The sequence below is a fragment of the Amphibalanus amphitrite genome, unplaced genomic scaffold (assembly GCF_019059575.1).
Source record: "Amphibalanus amphitrite isolate SeventyFive unplaced genomic scaffold, NRLGWU_Aamphi_draft 000736F_arrow, whole genome shotgun sequence".
Classification (NCBI taxonomy): Eukaryota; Metazoa; Arthropoda; class Thecostraca; order Balanomorpha; family Balanidae; genus Amphibalanus; species Amphibalanus amphitrite.
Window position 1 is genome coordinate 215,954 of NW_024882230.1, and position 17,618 is coordinate 233,571.

General features: G+C 50.8%; 1 protein-coding gene and 1 long non-coding RNA gene across 3 annotated transcripts in view; both read left to right on the top strand.

Annotated features, from left to right (window-relative positions):
• The first annotated feature begins 4,349 nt into the window (after window positions 1-4,349).
• Window positions 4,350-17,618, top strand: part of LOC122365378 (protein asteroid homolog 1-like) — a 77,497-nt gene continuing 64,228 nt past the window's right edge. Inside the window, exons 1-2 of one of the 2 annotated variants that reach the window (XM_043336537.1) lie at window positions 4,350-4,536; window positions 6,546-6,764. In XM_043336537.1, the coding sequence (XP_043192472.1) occupies window positions 6,559-6,764 (206 nt within the window). In that variant the 5' untranslated portion in view covers window positions 4,350-4,536; window positions 6,546-6,558. Of the gene's footprint in view, window positions 4,537-4,636; window positions 4,758-6,545; window positions 6,765-17,618 lie in introns of those variants that run through there. The other variant, XM_043336536.1, reaches the window with a different exon arrangement.
• LOC122365379 lies at window positions 15,089-17,618 on the top strand. The gene is made up of 2 exons (XR_006253729.1): window positions 15,089-15,302; window positions 16,616-17,618. It is a non-coding gene; the product is annotated as an uncharacterized LOC122365379 (long non-coding RNA).

Sequence of the window (17,618 nt, forward strand, 5' to 3'; positions counted from 1 at the left end):
ATGTTTGAACGCTTGAAACCACAAAAAGACTGCACAAAACTTGAGGGGTTGCATCAACCCCCTTGTGCCGGCGAGGGTTAAATAGGTACATTCACCAACGATGCCTGAGCATGGAAATATATACCTACCTATCCTGGATCTATGATCTCCTAAGATCTAACGATAAACCACAAACAAGGGTGAATGATCCGAGTGGATCCTACTATTGTGCAACCTGTGAAACAATGCCGAGTTATTGTATGTAATGGGCGGGAACAAACTTGACACATCTTCATTTTGAATTTTGCATGTGCACTGGGAGCTACGCGCATGCATTGAAAGTATCCGATGCTTGGTAGAAAAGATGCAGCTACCCAACTAAAATTATCTCAGGTTAATTGCCCCAGCGGTTTCTAAGGTACATACAGACCTGTCAATTCGGATTCGGCTAACGGATTCGGATAACGGATTTGGCGTGAAAAATAAGCCATAAAACATGTGTCGCACGCCCATGTAGCAGAAAGTGAAAACCGTGACCTTTCGTGACCTGACCTGACCTTGACCCGTGCTTAGTATGACCCTTGTACGCACATGGTATCTTCACTGTGCCTTTGAGGTCATTTTTGGTGAGTTTCGAGCAGGTGCCATCGATTCCGCTGTCCGTAAGCCTCATCATGCAAAACCCCAGAATTTGACCTTTGACCTGGCCTGGACCCGAAAGTTGACATCAATCTTAAAATCTTAAGGGTGATTTGGGAAAGTCTCGTAGAGACCTTTCGAACGCCGCCTCGCGGGGCTCGATACGACCATTGGTTCTCGAGATAACAGGGGTGGAGGTCGGATCCGAGGAATTTTTATAAGCATGAGTTTCCTGCTTTTATTAACCCTCGCCCGTAAACGGCGATCTGCCACCTTCGCCCATGCAGGGGGGGGTTGGTGCGACCCCCCCCCCTTCGCGTTTGAAAACGGAGCGTCGTAGAGCTTAGCGGAAAAGACCAACAGATTGCTCTCGCCGAGATCTCGCGATTGGTGGTATATTTTTTGGTCCTAGGTCAACATTTGACCTACTTTTGACCGGTCAAAGGTCAAATTTTCGGAAAAATAGACTTTTTCAAATTTTCCGCGGCGATTGCGGCAAAACGGTGGGAGATATCGACTTGAAATCTTCACTATCGTGTTCCTTGATCAATTCTCTATCGTTTGGTATGTATTTCGTTTCCCTAGCTCTAAAAATGGCGCGTTTGGAGCGCCGGAAGTCGGCAAGGTCACAGTCGGCGGCAGAAATTCGAAAAATCAAAATTTAATTTTTTGAAATCTGATTGTATTTTTGGATTTGGGATGTCCATTTGCTCCCTATAGAAGCTAATATTGCTGCATATTCCCATTGAGGTGACAAGAATTAGCAAAATAGTGGTTCGGGCGCTTTTCAAAAATAGTACCGGACGCTGTTCCTCTTGTGACGTCATAGCTCCGTGACCTGACCTGACCCGGTCAAGTTTCTTATACCATATGATAGCCAATACTTGCCCCAACATGCATGGGAAGTTTCATCACGATCCATCAACCGATGTCCGTACCACCGGCAGGAAACCTCGGGCGTTGGCACTCAGCTTGTGAAAATCCGGCCGGAGGCTGTTCCCTTTGTGACGTCATAACTCCGTGACCTGACATGACCCGGTCAAATTTTTTTCATCAAAAGATGCGCAAGGCTTGCCCCATAAGGTACCCAAAATTTGGCGGCGCTGCGCGCCGCCGTTTTTGCACTATTTCCGAAAAACCTCAGGGGGGGGGGGTTGCACCAACCCTACATGGGCGAGGGTTAAATGATAAAAATATATTTTATCGTTTTTAATACCTACTAGGTTTGTACTGTAATATATACCTACCTAGAGTTCACCTATGCAGTTACTACTACTAGTGCTTATACATCTCGCCGAGCCGAACGACCGGCGCAGCGACGGCCAGCCGAAGGACAGACGAGGCACAGTAGAGGCACGCATTCAAACCAAATTCCACAGAAAATGGAAAAGAGGGAGACTGGAGTGTGGATAATGCCGAGCTTACGAGTGCATACTGGCTACTGCATATCAAAGTCGACGTTCTCATAGAAAAGTGGCTTAGTATGGAAAACCTTCATTTGTGGCGCCGTGAATTGGCAGGCTATGTAGGCCGTGCATGTAGGTGCCTACAACAGAAATTTAATTGTGTTTACTATAAGGGTAACTAGTAATTTCATAGGGAAACGTCCTGAAAACGATACCAGGGAAAGTTTTGTCGGAATCTTTAATTCTCGCAATCAAAGGGTTACGTGTTGCTACTTACGATGAACGATTTTATACGATTGAGTAACAATTTGCAAAAACTGCATTTGCTTTCTCAGTCCAATTTCATCAACACATTTAGCTATGCCTATTATGTTTCATGTTTGGTTTTGCGCTACAGTGAGGTGAGACACTTAAAAAATATGTCGGCCTCATCCACTTAAAGGAAAAGGGCCACCTTCGCGAAATATGAAGATATCGTTGTTTTTCATTTTGACATTATTATTTTTCATTTTCTTTTTAAAACTGGTGCCAGAAGTGCACAATTCGCGAAAAAGTATTTAAAACTATTTAACATATTGGTACTATGTTGATACTCTCTACGACACCTACTGTATGATGGCATAGCGATGACGTCACACTCAAGCCAATCAGCGTTCAGAAGACAGACTCGTCGGATTGTGTCAGATAAGCTGATTGGTTAAAGCTGAGCTGGTTGGAGCCGATTGGTAAAAAACCAAAGCCTCGCCGCGGGTGGCTGTATTGTCGGATAAGAACGCATTCCTGGGATAAGAACGCATTCCTGGCGTATTTTCTTTTAAAATTGCCGATAACTACGAATGGAGGCCGAAATCGGCCGTAAGGAGGTTAACAGATAGGTTTTCGGACACGGGCTACAAGATGGCTATCTTAGTTTCAATCCCCATGTTAAAGGTGGCCCTTTTCCTTTAACCCGCGAGTTGCTGGGGGGGGGGGGGCGTTAAACGCCCCCACTTTTTTCGCTGGGACATAGCATAAAAACGGCGCACCGCAGGCGCGCCAAATTTTGGGTACCTGTAGGAATTTGATTGAAGTTCATTGTGACAAAGTTTCAAAAAAATCGGTCGGAAAATTTTTGAGATATCGAGGTTTTAGTGACGTCATGATTTCTGAGTTTTCGACCAAAAACGGCATATGTTCAAAAAATCATATAAAATCACAGAATAGACATACAGACATGCCGTAAACGCCATTAGACTGCCAATACCATGATCAATCACATGGCTATCTTCGATTATTGATTATCGTTCCGCATTTTCCAACATCTTGAACTGAATCTTGGCAATTTTTCGTGACTACTTCACGACCATGATACATGAATTTCTTAAATTGAACTTTTTGAGCCAAACACGTACACATATGATAAAATGAATGTCACCATCGTGTTCTACGCCACAAATTACCTATAAAACATGTGTCACAGGCTGCGAATATCAGTTTTGATTTTCGGGGATATGTGCCTACCCGGTTGACCTGACCTTGACCCTGACCTATGCTTGACTGACCCCTATATGGAGCTGACACTCTTGTAGGCCTTATAAGATGGATTATGCACCGTTTTGACAGAGTTTATGGCGAGAGGCGCCCATTGCGAAGTCCTGAAGTCCATGCTACTGAAAGCCCGATTTCAGGTGTTTGACCTGACCTTGACCCGACCTGTGACCTCAAAATTCAACTTTAAAGTACTCATCTGAAGCGTCTCGTCGCGCTCTTTCGTTTGCCGCCTCGTGCGTTTCACTGCGCCTATTGGTTCTCGAGTTATCGGCTGGGGGCGTTTAACGCCCCCCCCCCCCCCCCAGCAAACGGTGGGTGGCGAAATACCCCAGCAACTGCCGGGTTAACTACCTACTGGTTCATTGGTTTGTACACGGCAGTGTTCCGATGAAGATAAAATGACACTTGTCAATTTCTATTTAGCTCCTACTATATAATTGCCTGTTTTCTTACACTTCATAGACATAAAAAACGTCAAATCGTCCCAGAATTTGCAATCCCATTCTTTCTCTCGCCCCGGCCCCCTATACTCTACCCGGCCCAAGCGGGTCCGCCCGCGCTCCACGTGGTCCGGCCCGGCGGCTGGTGCTGTCCTCCCCTCATCCGTGCCGCTGAGCTCTGAAGCGCGGGTGCCCTAAAATCATGAATCACACCCACCCGGCCCGAGCGCCGGCCCGAGTAGGCCCGCATGGTCCGGCCCGGGCGGGTCTGGCGGCTGTGGATGGCACCGGCCTCGTCCCTATCGCGTTGTTGAGGAGTGTACCTGGCAAAGCACAGTGGAACGGGCAGCCTCATTGGTCAACCGCTAGCCAATCAAAACCGTCGCTTTTTTGAACCGCCTAAGGGCCTAATGGCGTCAGGCTCCCTGTAGCACTTAATCGCACTAACGAGCAGTCGCACTTCTGAATCTGTAGCACTCGTGTAGTATTTGCACTAATGAACTGTCGCATATTTGATATACACCCGGCTGCACGTGGTCGTGGTAGGTAATCGGTAACAAGGCCCTATATACATCGGTAATGCATGGCGTGGGGTTCGACTTGGTTCAGTTTTTTATCTTTGGGGGGGGGGGAGGCTTGTGGTGGTTAAAAAATAATTTAGCCTGAGATCCAGCCTAAGCTGAGATGGTCTGGTTCGACGTTTTTTGGAAGGGAGGACAGACCGATCGTTAAGCGTGGTCTGGATGTTTGACTGCAGATATAGGTATTCAATCTGAACAGTGGAAATAGTTGGGAAGTGGGAACTCTTCGACAGAAGCTTGCGTCCCTCTGCACCGCAAATGTCAACTTGTGAGAATGAACGCAAAAGTGGACTATTGCTAACCCCGCATTTGCAGTCTCGGATGACGATTTTACGTTGTCGGAGACTCAAGACAGATGCATTGTTGCAGGGAATGTTTAAGTGCAGAAATAACTCTGTTTCAAATGCTGTTACATTGCTGGTAGGCGACAGTCTTACTTGTCCTCCTGGCTTCCACAGATAAATCAGTAAATTTGTACTCCAATTGGCAATTTTTGCAGAGCGCTGTTCGGCAGCCGGCTATTTTGTGTGCAGGGTATGACCGTATGACGCATTCCGCGAGCCGATGTCACGGGCGATGACGTCACCTCACGCGCGAGCCGAGTGCCAACGTCAAACTAACGGGAACCCTTGGACACCCTTGGGGCATAAACCGCGGAGTAGCATATTGAGCAAGTCTTATAAGGGAAATTCATATATTTTCGTTTCTCAAATGATAATTAGGGTGTCTGTTACCTTTTTACGTATCATTTAGGCTTACCTAACACTTCAGTTGCCAAATATCTGCAATTTATTCAAACGAAGGTATTTTCAGTAAATATCAATGCTATAGACCGAAATCTTTTGACTAAAAACTCCAACCAATAGAAATAAAAATAACATTTTATTCCAACCTTTGCCTCCAAATTAACAACCTAACAACTCACTTTTACACACACCATTCATAATAAAGCATACTAACACGCAGCTTTTGACAATTGTGGCGTCAAGTGGCGCGCTGCTCTTTTTTGATCGCAGAGACCCTGCACCCGCGCGAGCACACTACGTTAGGTCCGGGGGGCACAGGTATATGAAAAATCGCAGTGACGTAACACTTTTCTCGCTTCTCATTGGTCAATAGCCCATTGCCGGGGTAACATGCACGTATGTGAGCGCGGGCAAGAGTACTAGCCGACCGCCGATCAGGGCTCAGGTGTCACCAGTTACACAATTTGGGATCCAGTCATACGGCAATGCATGAGTCATGTTCATAAGTATGATGAGATGCAAGCTAGAAGTTAACCCTGGCAATGTTTTCTTTTTGCTATTTCAGCAATTCAACTGGTTGTAAACTTTCACATTTACTAAATACTGGGATCATTTCCCTCTTTTGCACTCTTTTAAAACTGAAGAAATTCACAAAACAAAATCATGAAAAAAGGAAAACATCATTCTCAGGTAGAAAAATGAGATCACACATAGCTAGATACTTACAATACTTTTTACACAAAATATTTATAAATTTCACCCAACCACTCGTTGAGTCAGGTAAGGTTGTGTGGTACCTATGTAGGTAGATTTAGGTTGTAGGGAAGTAGTAGTATAAAGTTGAATAAAGTTGAATAGAAAGTTGAAAGTCCGTATGAAATGAATCCAAATGTTGTAGGGTATGTATTAGGTTGTTTGATGTAGGTTGGTAGGTTTAGGTTGTAGGTGTAGGTTGGTAGGTTAGGTAGGTTAGTAGATAAGGTTAGGTCCAGTTAGATTAGATTTTTTTATTCCTGCTTGTATTGTACCTGATTTTTTTAGCATTAATTGATTGTATGAACAATTTTCTAGGTTGATACATGGTTTGTGACAATATGGTGTGGGTTTTATTCAATTTTGAGCCCAGGGTGCTAAAGAGGGATTTTACCCTTACTGTCACCAAAATGTTGGATTGTGCTCCAAGTGGTTCAAGCTGATCACCATAATTCATATCCCTTCTTTCAGCCAACAGAGAAGCATGGGAATACTTGGTTTTACATCCTTTGTGGACCATAGATGTAAGGCACTTCTGCAGCAAGAGCACATCAACAGCTGCTATTTGGTCATTGATGGTGATAATGTTGCTCACCATATATTCAAGCGCAAGCCCAGGTCCACTGGGTGGGGCACAGACTATGCTTCGTATGCCAGTGACATTGAATCATTTCTTCTAGATTTGAGAAGGTAAGTTGGTATATCTGTATTCTAGTAGTAGTAGTATTAGTTGTGTAATTTGGGTTATTTGTTTGCTGAAATAACCCGCTCCCCACTGGGGGGGGGGGGGGGGGGGTGGGGCAGAATCTTCCCCCTTCCGTTTTTCGCCAATAACTTCTAAACGCGTTACGTCAGCGACGTTAAACTTTCAGTAACTTATCATACATTAATTTAACAAGTTCCCTGAAAATTTGAGCAAAATCCGTCGGAACTTTTTTGAGAAAATGACGTTTAAGTGGCGTTATGTCACACCATTTTAGCTTAAAAATTGCAAAACTTCAAACGCTGCTAACATCTTCATTTTTAAAGGAATCAAGACGTAATTAAAAAAGTTGCCTGCGATTCTACTTTGTCTATCAAATGGCTATCTCGTTTTTTTTTTTTTTTACAAATTTTGGATTTTAGCCCAATTTTATTGACTTTTTTAGAAATTCAACATAAATCCAAAATTTTGTGTTTATAAAAAAACCGGAATATTGTTAGAGAAGTGGTCTATGTGCAGCTACATACCAATTTTTAGAAGACACAATTTAAAAATGTGGGAGTTCTTTAAACTTTTTTGACGCACAACACAAAATTTTCGAAAAATGATTTTGTTTGGAACTTCTAGACCTGATACGGAAACAAAAATTGCACCATTCGATTCGGCGTGAAAAACTGCATCAGATAAACACCTTTTTAGTTCTTAACAATCAGCTTTAAAATTTGACCTCACTTGACCAACCTTGACCTGGCCTCGACCTGAAATTCATCCAGATGTGGTCCATATCACTAATTGAGTGTGCCCGCTGCCTATTGAATTTTATGAATAAAATAACCCATAAAACATGTGTCGCACATGCCCTCTTCTATATTTCGTATTTGGTGACCTTACCTGATCTTGGCCTTGACCTTTGCATGACATTGCATGCAGCAAATTTTGTCTTGGTAGCCTAAGAACACGTTTTGGGTCTCAGTCCATTCTTCGGCAACTACGGTGCAAGACCCGATACTGTAGAAATTTGCATTTTGTACGCTTTTGACCTGACCTTGATCTGACCTCTGACCTACTCAAGCAAAAAAAAAAACGGCTATATAGATCCGCCTTTTGAGAGCTTTCGATTGCCATTTTCCCCGTCTTTATACGATCATCGGTTCCGAAGTTGGGGGGGGGGCAGAATCCCCCCCCCCCACAGCAGGGCGCGTATGGCTGAATAGCCCAGCAGTGTGCGGGTTAAGCTTTTGTTACAAAATGGCCGATGTGACCGCTACCGCCTCGGACCGGCCGGTCTCCGACCGCCAGTTTCTTTCTGTTCGGCCATCGGAGAGTGTGACATCACTGATCACACTCAAGATTGGGCCCTGGTGACTGATTCGTCAGCCAGCTGGTCGTGAAACGTGGGGAAGATTGAAGAATCTCGCGCTGCGGTCAGCTGGACGGGGGCGGAACGCGTGCTTGCTAGAATGATCGGGAATAGTGTGGACTATGGTATTGTTCTTAACCTATTTGGTGATCATGCCGGAAGGTATAAAGAGGACCACGGGTGGAGAATTGTGCTGGACTGGGGGTGCTCGAGATCTCCCAATTCCACGCCGGCCACGCCGGCTTGGCTTTGGAGCCGCGGCCGGGCGGCGCGGGTCAAGGTCACCGCTAGGCGGCGGCGGATTTGCTGCGCCCGAGCACCCCCAGCTGGTCACAATTCTCCACCTATGAAGAGGACTCAGTGTGAGTAAATGAGTTAGTTATCGCCATACCATTAATTTCGTGCATCAGAGTTTTAGACGGGTCGCAACTCGGGAAGATTCCTGCCTGTTTAATATTTGACGAACTGTGAAGCGGATTAGAAGAACCACATACGCCGAACGACTGTAACAATAATTTTGCACTTTTTCTTGTATTTGTCTGTAGTATATTAACGTAAAGCAAGAATGAAATACATAACGAAAGAGTTCAAATAAGCGCCACAAAAAGAACACATCAGCCTCGACCGGCCGCACCGCGCGCACTGTCTGACCCGACCGCCGCGCCGGTCAGCTCGGCGGGGTCACCGTGGTCGTGGCGGCTGCCGATTGGTCCGCGCGCTCGAGTCCGCGCCCGCGCTACTCGGCCGGCGCCGCCCGGCGCACACAGGCACGGCATGATGGAAAGTTCCCAACACAGGATCACGATACCACACTTTTCTCCCCCCTTAAACAAAGCGATCCGGCGCACGTACGACACGTCCACTACGCGTTCGATACGGCGAAGCCGGCTCCGAAGATGACGCCGACTCGTCACCCGCACGCTCGGTCGTCGTCGTCCCGGTTTCCGCCTGGTGATCTCCTCCAGCACGATGAACAGCACCATCGCCAGCGTCGCGAGGTAGGCTAGGCGCTGCGGCTGCTCCGGCGACGGACGACTGCTCCGACGTCACGTCACCAGTGGCAGCGCTGGCAGCGGCGTCGACTGCGATTGGCGCTCGCCGTCGCAGCCCGACGGTCGACGACGCAGCAGAGTCTGTGACTGGCTGACAGGGCAGGTCCACCTCGGCCTCCGGTACTCCAGTGCACTCAGGAGACGGTGCAGACCTGGGAAGATCGGGTGGTGAGCAGCGAGACAGGCGCTCCGCGTGGACACGCACTCCACCCTCCAGCTCATACGAAGCAGGTCCACGACGAGCAGTTACACGACACGGTGACGAGAAACGCGGGCGTCCTTTACGTGGCCGCGGCATCACCCGATACCGGACCCAGTCTCCCACCTGGATGGTCGGTGCACAGACCCGCTTCCTGTTGTCGAAGTGTCGCTTCATCTGGCGCTGCTTTCGGCTGACCCGTTGTCGCAAGGCGGCGTCTCCGGTGCTGCCACCTTCCGGTGCGACTGCGCTGTCCAGGTCCGTCCGCATCTGCCGGCCGTGGAGCAGCTCGGACGGGCTCCGGCCGGTCGTTCCGTGCGGCGTCGCTCGGTACGTGCGGAGGTAGGACTGCAGGTACTGTCGGCGGTCCACCGACTGCTGGTCCGCCATCTGGAGAGCAGATTTGATGTCACGATTCAAACGCTCTACAGCACCACTACCTGCAGGGTGATACGGTGACACTCTGACATGCTTGACACCATGCTTCTTCAGAAACTGTCCAAACTTCACAGATGTGAAGTGAGTACCGTTATCAGTGACAACCTCCCTTGGCCATCCCTCCCGTGACGTCACAGTCAGCAGAAAGTCAATGACAGCATCACTTGACGGTTCACGGACAAACGCCATCTCTGGCCATTTCGAGTAATAGTCTACGAGGACTATCGCATACCTTTGATTTGGTGGTCCTGTCATCGGGCCGATGAAGTCAAGTCCCACCTTATCCCAGGCTGCAGCTGGCAGGGGAACAGGACTGAGTGGTGCGAACCTCGTCTTCGCCGTCTTGTCGGCCACGATGCAGGCTGGGCACTCCTTGATGGTCGTCTCCACCGCTGCGTCCATTCCGGGCCACCAGAACAGCGCTCGAAGCCGCTGTTTGGTCCGGACGATACCCTGGTGGGATTCATGTGCCAGCGTCAGCAACCGAGGTCTGAGCACAGTGGGAACCACGATCCGTTCACCACGCAAAATCAGCTCACCGTCGATAGCTAGCTCCTGCTTACAGCGGAAATACGGCCTGAGGACGTCATCAACATCACTGAAGCGACGGGGCCACTCCCGAGGGATCTGGTCCATCAGGGCCCTTACCTCAGCGTCTTCCCGTCCCGCTACCGCTAGCTCCTCACGGCTGACGGCTGACGTCTCGTCGGCGAGGCAGGCCACCAGCTCGGACTCGTCATCCTCGACCTCTTGCTCCGGTCCCGGCAGTCTGGAGAGGCCGTCAGACGGGTTCAGCTGGCCCTTGACGTGTTCCACTGCAAACGAGTAGTTCATCAGGCGCACCGCCCAGCGAGACATCCTCATGCCGGCACGACCAACACCCCTGACAGTCAACAGCGATTTCAAGGCAGCATGATCGGTACGTAGCACAAACTCTTGACCCCACAGATATTTGTGCCATTTTTCACAGGCCCAGACGCACGCTAACCCCTCACGCTCTGTGACACTGTACCTCCGTTGTGCAGCGTTGAGCGTGGACGAAGCGAAGGCGACGACTCTCTCGCCCTCAGGATGCACCTGGCTCAAGACGGCTCCCAAGCCGACGTCACTGGCGTCCGTCGTGACAACGGTCGGCAGGCTGGGGTCGAACATCGACAGGGCGTCAGAGTCGAGGATCGCCTGCCGGACGTCGTTGAATGCCGCATCCATCTCTGGAGTCCAGGCGAACTCTGGAGCATCCTTCCTCAGCTGGCGTCTGAGAGACTCGACGCGGGTACTGTAACCTGGAACAAACTTACAGTAGAAGCCCAGGGAACCCAGCACAGCCTGCAGCTCCTTCTTCGACTTCGGCACCGCCAGGCTACGCAAGCCCTGGACGCGCTCAGACGACACGGAGATCCTGCCGTCAGTCACGGTGAAACCCAGGAAGTCCACCGACGTCACTCCGATCTTGCACTTCTGACGGTTCAGCGTGATGTTGTGGTCCTCCAGTCGCCGAAGAACCTGTTGGAGGTGGTCATCGTGCTCTTGCCGGCTGCACCCAGTGACGATCACATCGTCGAGGTACACATGCACCCCTGGCACACCGGTCAGCACACACTCCATCAGCTTCTGGAAGCATTGCGGCATGCTCTTCAACCCAAAGCAGCATCTTCGATACCTCCAGGTCTGGCCGTCGTGGATGAACGCCGTCAGGTCCCTGGACGACTCGTGGAGCTCCAACTGGTGGTACGCCGACTTCATGTCTAGAGTCGACATGCACTTCGCACCACGCAGCTTCTCCAGCATCTCCTGCATGTCAGGAATTGGATGACCATTTGAGATGACAGCTCTGTTCACCTCAGACAAGTCGAGGCAAATCCGTAGACCTTTACCTCCCCTTTTACGGATGGCTACGATCGGTGAGAGCCATGGAGATGCAGCACGATCCACTCGCTCAATGATACCCTGCCGCTCCAAGTCCTCCAGATGGGCACCTACCTCATCTCTCAGAGCGTACGGCATTGTCCTCAGCGGCAGCTGCACGGGGACGGCGTCAGGTCGAAGACGTACCTTGTGCACGTACCCTCTGATCGCTGGCAGCACCTGACTGCTCACCTGACAGACCACGTTGCCGTGACGCACGGTCAGTGCCAGCTGCTGCTGCAGGTCCCTGCCCATGAGTGGCAGCTGTCCCACCGCGACGTAGATGTCTGCGAGCACCTCTCCAGAGTCAGGTCCACGGACGGTCACCGTCATCTTCCCCAGGACGTTGATGCCGCTGCCGTTCCACTGAGACAGCGGACCAGCTGGCCGCAGCTGAACGCTGCTGAAGTTCTGGTGGTAGAGCCTCGCTGGAATGATGCTTACCGCAGAACCGGTGTCGACTAGCATCCTCACTGGGTGTCTGTTGATGGTCACGGTGTAGTATGGACATGGCACCTCACGAACAGCATTGACATCTTGGGCAGACACTGACAGAATTTGCACAGCATCGACACTCTTACTCTGGTTGGGACAACAGTTGCTGAAGTGGCCCAGAGACCCACACTTCCAACACTTCTGAGACTTGGCTCGACAGACTTTATCCTTAGCCCAGTGGCCCTTCATACCACACGCCCGACATGTCCCAGACTTCCCACCTGCAAGCTGTTTCTGTGGTGTCCTCCGCGCTGGGGCGCTGTTCCGGCGTCCGGCGAACGCGACCTCCACTGGTGCTGGTGACTGGAAGCTCACGGTGCCCTGCAGCAAGGCCTTCCGCTGCAGACCACGATCGTGCGCGGCGGCCAGTTCCTCCAGTTGGGAGAGGGTCAGTCGGTCAGTCATGATCAGTTTGTCACGTAACGGATCAGACATGCATCCTTCAATGAAAGCATCGCGCAGCATTTCATCAGTCAGTTCCCCAAAATTACATTTTGCGACTGCCTCCCTCAGGTTTGCCAGAAAGATGACATTGGACTCTCCATGACGCTGCTTAATCTGTCGAAACTGCAAACGTGCCGAACGAACATCAGCGTCACTGGCAAACAGTTTCTTGAGAACGCTTACGGCCTTATCAAAACGTAGGTGCGTTCCGGAATGATCATCAGACACGCTACCTTCGCTCTTAAGGTCAGCATCGTCAACTGAGACTGCAGCGCGGTACAGACGACGTGCCTCTGCACCGACAGATGTCAACAGAAACGCCGTCCTGCGGAGGTCAGACCAATCAGACCACCCGCTGGCCTCACCGTACATGATGAAGTCCTCGAACCACGCCTGCCAGTTACCAGGACGCTGTCCCGGCTTGGAGAGGAACTCCGGCGGAGCTGGTGCCTGATACATCTTGATATCTTGAGCGCTATTAACTTAATTCTTGATCCTCGTCGCCAATGTAGTATATTAACGTAAAGCAAGAATGAAATACATAACGAAAGAGTTCAAATAAGCGCCACAAAAAGAACACATCAGCCTCGACCGGCCGCACCGCGCGCACTGTCTGACCCGACCGCCGCGCCGGTCAGCTCGGCGGGGTCACCGTGGTCGTGGCGGCTGCCGATTGGTCCGCGCGCTCGAGTCCGCGCCCGCGCTACTCGGCCGGCGCCGCCCGGCGCACACAGGCACGGCATGATGGAAAGTTCCCAACACAGGATCACGATACCACATTGTCTCATAGGTAAATGCCGTTATTTAGATATGGATGGAAGTTGGCCATGGTCACCCGTCCGTCGTTTCCATCCTCAGGACATTCAAATCCTTCTCCACGCCGCAAGACTCGGTCCGGGCCGGACCGGCAACTTTATCTCATGCGGGCTACTCCCTTGTCCCGAGGGAGCACCAGTGGCGGATACAGGAAAGCTCCAAGGGGGGGGGGAGGCCATGAATAGAAGTGGTGCCCCTACCTATACCCAAAATTAAAAACTCAACGGATTTCGGCCACTTCGTTTTGATGGTGCCCCTATTTTCAGTTTTTTTTTATATTTTTTTAAAAAAAATTTGTGTGTGTTGCCCCTGGTGGGCCTGTGGTATCCCTGCTAGGCCGCAGGTGCCCCTGACAGGTTTGTGGTGCCTCTGGAAGGACGTTGATGCCCCTGACAAGCCTGAAGTGCCAACGACAGGCCCGTGGTGCCCCTGACAGGCCCATGGTGCTCCTGCGAGGCCGGTGGTGCCCCTTCTAGGCCGCAGGTGCCCCTGACAGGTTTGTGGTGCCTCTGGAAGGACGTTGATGCCCCTGACAAGCCTGAAGTGCCAACGACAGGCCTGTGGTGCCCCTGACAGGCCCATGGTGCCCCTGACAGGCCCATGGTGCCCCTGCGAGGCCGGTGGTGCCCCTTCTAGGCCGGTAGTGCCCCTGGCAGGCTTGTGGTACCCCTGCTAGGCCACCGGTGTCCCTGGGCCCTGACAGGACTGTGGTGCCACTGACAAGCCTGAAGTGTCCCCGACAGGCACGTGGTGCCCCTGGCATGCCTGTGGTGCCCCTGACGGGCCCAAGGTGCCCCTGCGAGACCAGTGGTGCCCCTGACAGGCCTGTGGTGCCCCTAGAAGGACTGTGGTGCCACTGACAAGCCTGAAGTGTCCCCGGTAGGCACGTGGTGTCCCTGACGGGCCCAAGGTGCCCCTGCGAGGCCTGTGGTGCCCCTGCTAGGTCTTTGGTGACCCTGACAGGCCTTTGGTGTTCCTGGAAGGACTGTGGTGCCCCTGGGCCCTAACAAGCATAAGGTGCCCCTGACGGGCCCGTGGTGCCCTTGCTAGGTCTTTGGCGCCCCTGGCGGGCCTGTGGTGCCCCTGCTAGGCCGCTGCTGCCCCTGGGCCCTGACAGGACTGTGGTGCCCCTAACAAGCCTGAGGTGCCCCCCACAGGCCCGTGGTGCCCCTGACAGGCCCAAGGTGCCCCTGCGAGGCCGGTGGTGCCCCTGACAGGCCCAAGGTGCCCCTGCGAGGCCGGTGGTGCCCCTGTGATGCCGGTGGTCCCGTCGGTGACCTCCGTGATGAATTAAAAAAAACTCCGTGATGGTGCCCCCTGGGAGGCCCAAGGGGGGGGGGTGGCACGGCCCCCATGCCCCTCCCTGGATCCGCCACTGGGGAGCACACCCGTGGCCGGGTGCAGGGAGTACTTGGGGCCTGTATATTCGAATGGGCTCAGTCCCGGTGACTCGGTAGGGTGCCTGCCCAGTCTAATGTCTCCCCCAGGCCACCGCACACTAGCCATTCGGCCGGTTCATTCGGCCGTTACAGCAGCGATTTTCTCGCGCGAGTCTTTATATCGGCCGAAACAACGAACCAACGACGGTGCATTCGGCCCATATTATTCAGGCATTCGGCTCAAGCGATGTTCACGCGACGACCGAAAAAAAGTTCGACCGGTTGAACTTTTCTCGCCGAAGCAGTCATTTAGCGGCCGAAAATCAACAGCCGCCATATTGTTTTCATACAACCTTGACAAGTCCGGTTGTTTACATTCCAATCATTTTCGATGTGAGGGGCTCGTGTGGTGTGGAGTTGTTTGCGATGGAAATGAAGTAAGTATTCGAATGAATATCTGTGTTGTGTATTTTGTCAATTGCATATGTGATTCAGATTGAAATGTTGTTTAAATATTGGTTTCAACCATCTCTGCTCCACTTTTCATTTCAATTTCAATTTCCATTTCCCCATTTTCTCCATTTGCCATGATTATACATAGTCAGTGGGCATAAATTTGTCTACTACTCAATGCCACAGTAGGTATTCTTGGAAAATGGCCATTTATTATCCATATAAGCAAATATTTTCTGCTTTTGCCAGTTAACTTGAAATGCTGGACACAAGTTCTAAGTTTCAAGGAGCTATTCTTAAATTATTCCATCAAAATTCAAACCTTGCAAGTCAAAGACATTGAAAGTACCTGTAATGTTCTCATATAATGTTCTTACCATGCAATCTGGGTTTTTATTTATCATTTTATTCACATTGCCTCCGACAGGCTACTGTCGCACTAATGTCAATGTGTCACATATTAGATATGTAGGTACTTCATGGCATGGTTGGTGAAAGTGTTGAGCACAACTCTTTCTTATGGTACAAGAAGTGCCATAATTCAAAATCTTGATCTGAGTTGTCAAAGTATAATAGAAATTCCATTTTCAGAGTATTTTTTCCTTTTCTGTGTTTCTGCCAGATCAAGATGTTGGTTGTGTCAAACGCGGGGCCATGAAAGAAAAGTCTGGAACATTGTAAAGGCTTTATGGGATGCACACAAACACTTGCATGCAATATTTGCATTGAAAGAGTTGTGAGATCAGCATGCTGAATGTGTTTTTTTGTGTTTTTGTCTGCTCTACAGGAGCTCATTTTATGTTAAATAAAATGTAATGGCACTGAAATATAAAAATAGCCACCTGTCCTTTCTGTAGTAGGTAACTATTCACCATTCAATACTGTTTTGTGTATCATTTATTCCCCAGAGATCTTTCACAATAGTGATAGTTTTCTTCTCTGCCGGGTCAATGAACCAGGTGTCCACTCCAACCAGTGCAGATCCACCTTTGTGTACAGTTGTACACATTTCAGTGTGATGAGCGGACCTTTGATAGCTGTTCCACCAACCCGCCTTTAGATGGCGCGCGCGTCTCCCAGCAGGCAGCAGAGGCGACATCTACTGTCGGCTCAGCCGGTGTGGAGGGTGTACCGAGTGTCATTACCTGATACCTATAAACACGCCATTGCAGTGGCCTCACTCGAGGTGGGCTGGACCCAAGAGGATGGATGACTCGGGCTAAAACGATGACGCGGGTCGTGGGCCCAGCAGCACAACAGGTGGCGTTCAAAATTAACAAAGTCCCTATGTTTTCAGTTGGGTCGGAGAAGTGGATCTCATTCAAGCGGTACACAACAAGCCAGTTTCATGAAACACGAGTCTTCCTGGACGATGCGGCACCAGCTGAACCGCAAACGGCCGGCGCACCAGCTCTGTCCCCGGGGCCGGCGCCCCGGCAAGCAGCACCAGCTCCAAGGCCGGCGCTCGGGCCAGCCCCGTCTCTGGAGCGGTCGGTGCCGGCATCACCAGTGTCCGCAAGGAGCAGCCGTGCCCAGTCGAAACGCTCGCAGCACTTCAAAGTGTACAACAGGTGGCTAAACCGTTGAATGATGCCGACCTGACTTTCGGTCAGTGTGTAAAAGCGGTTCGAAAAAAAGCCATCGCTCCCGGAACTTCCGCTCACTGGCGCGCGACGTCTCCTCCGTCGGCTCCGGCAGGTACACTGCACCGCGGACGTTCACGATCGCGCAACAGATGTACACCAACGCGCGCGTGGTCGACTCCGCGAGCCGGTAGCTCGGCGCCAGAGCGGAAAAATCAGCCCCCGACGCCAGATAGTGGAGTGTAATCGCCAGCCGCAGCGGTGCGCTCACCGGCTGGAGGAAGGTGGTGGTCGAGCGGGTGATCTGGCTCTCCAGCTCAGTCGGAAATACTGAACCTGTGTCGCTGGGGGTCGTTGAGCCGAAGCTCCTGCTCTCGGTTGGCGTGCTCGCCCGGCTCGTCTCGGCGCTGTAGCACGTCGCTGACCCCATGCGCCGGACCAAGGGTCTGCGTCTCTCCTGCACCCTTTGGAGTGCCAGCTTGAAGTACAGTATCGCGATGGCTAGTTGAAGTGTGTACGGGTTGTTTGGTGGCTCAGCATGCAGATAACTAAATCTTTTGGTCCCAGAGCATCAATACAATGCACATTAATGTTGCTAAGTTTGGTTAATCGCTTGCGATATGCTCAGACCATTTAGACCTCAATAGTCGGTGTACTTTGCTCAATGTTTGTTTTTAACAGCCAATTTGTTTTCATTATCAAGCAAGCTACATACTC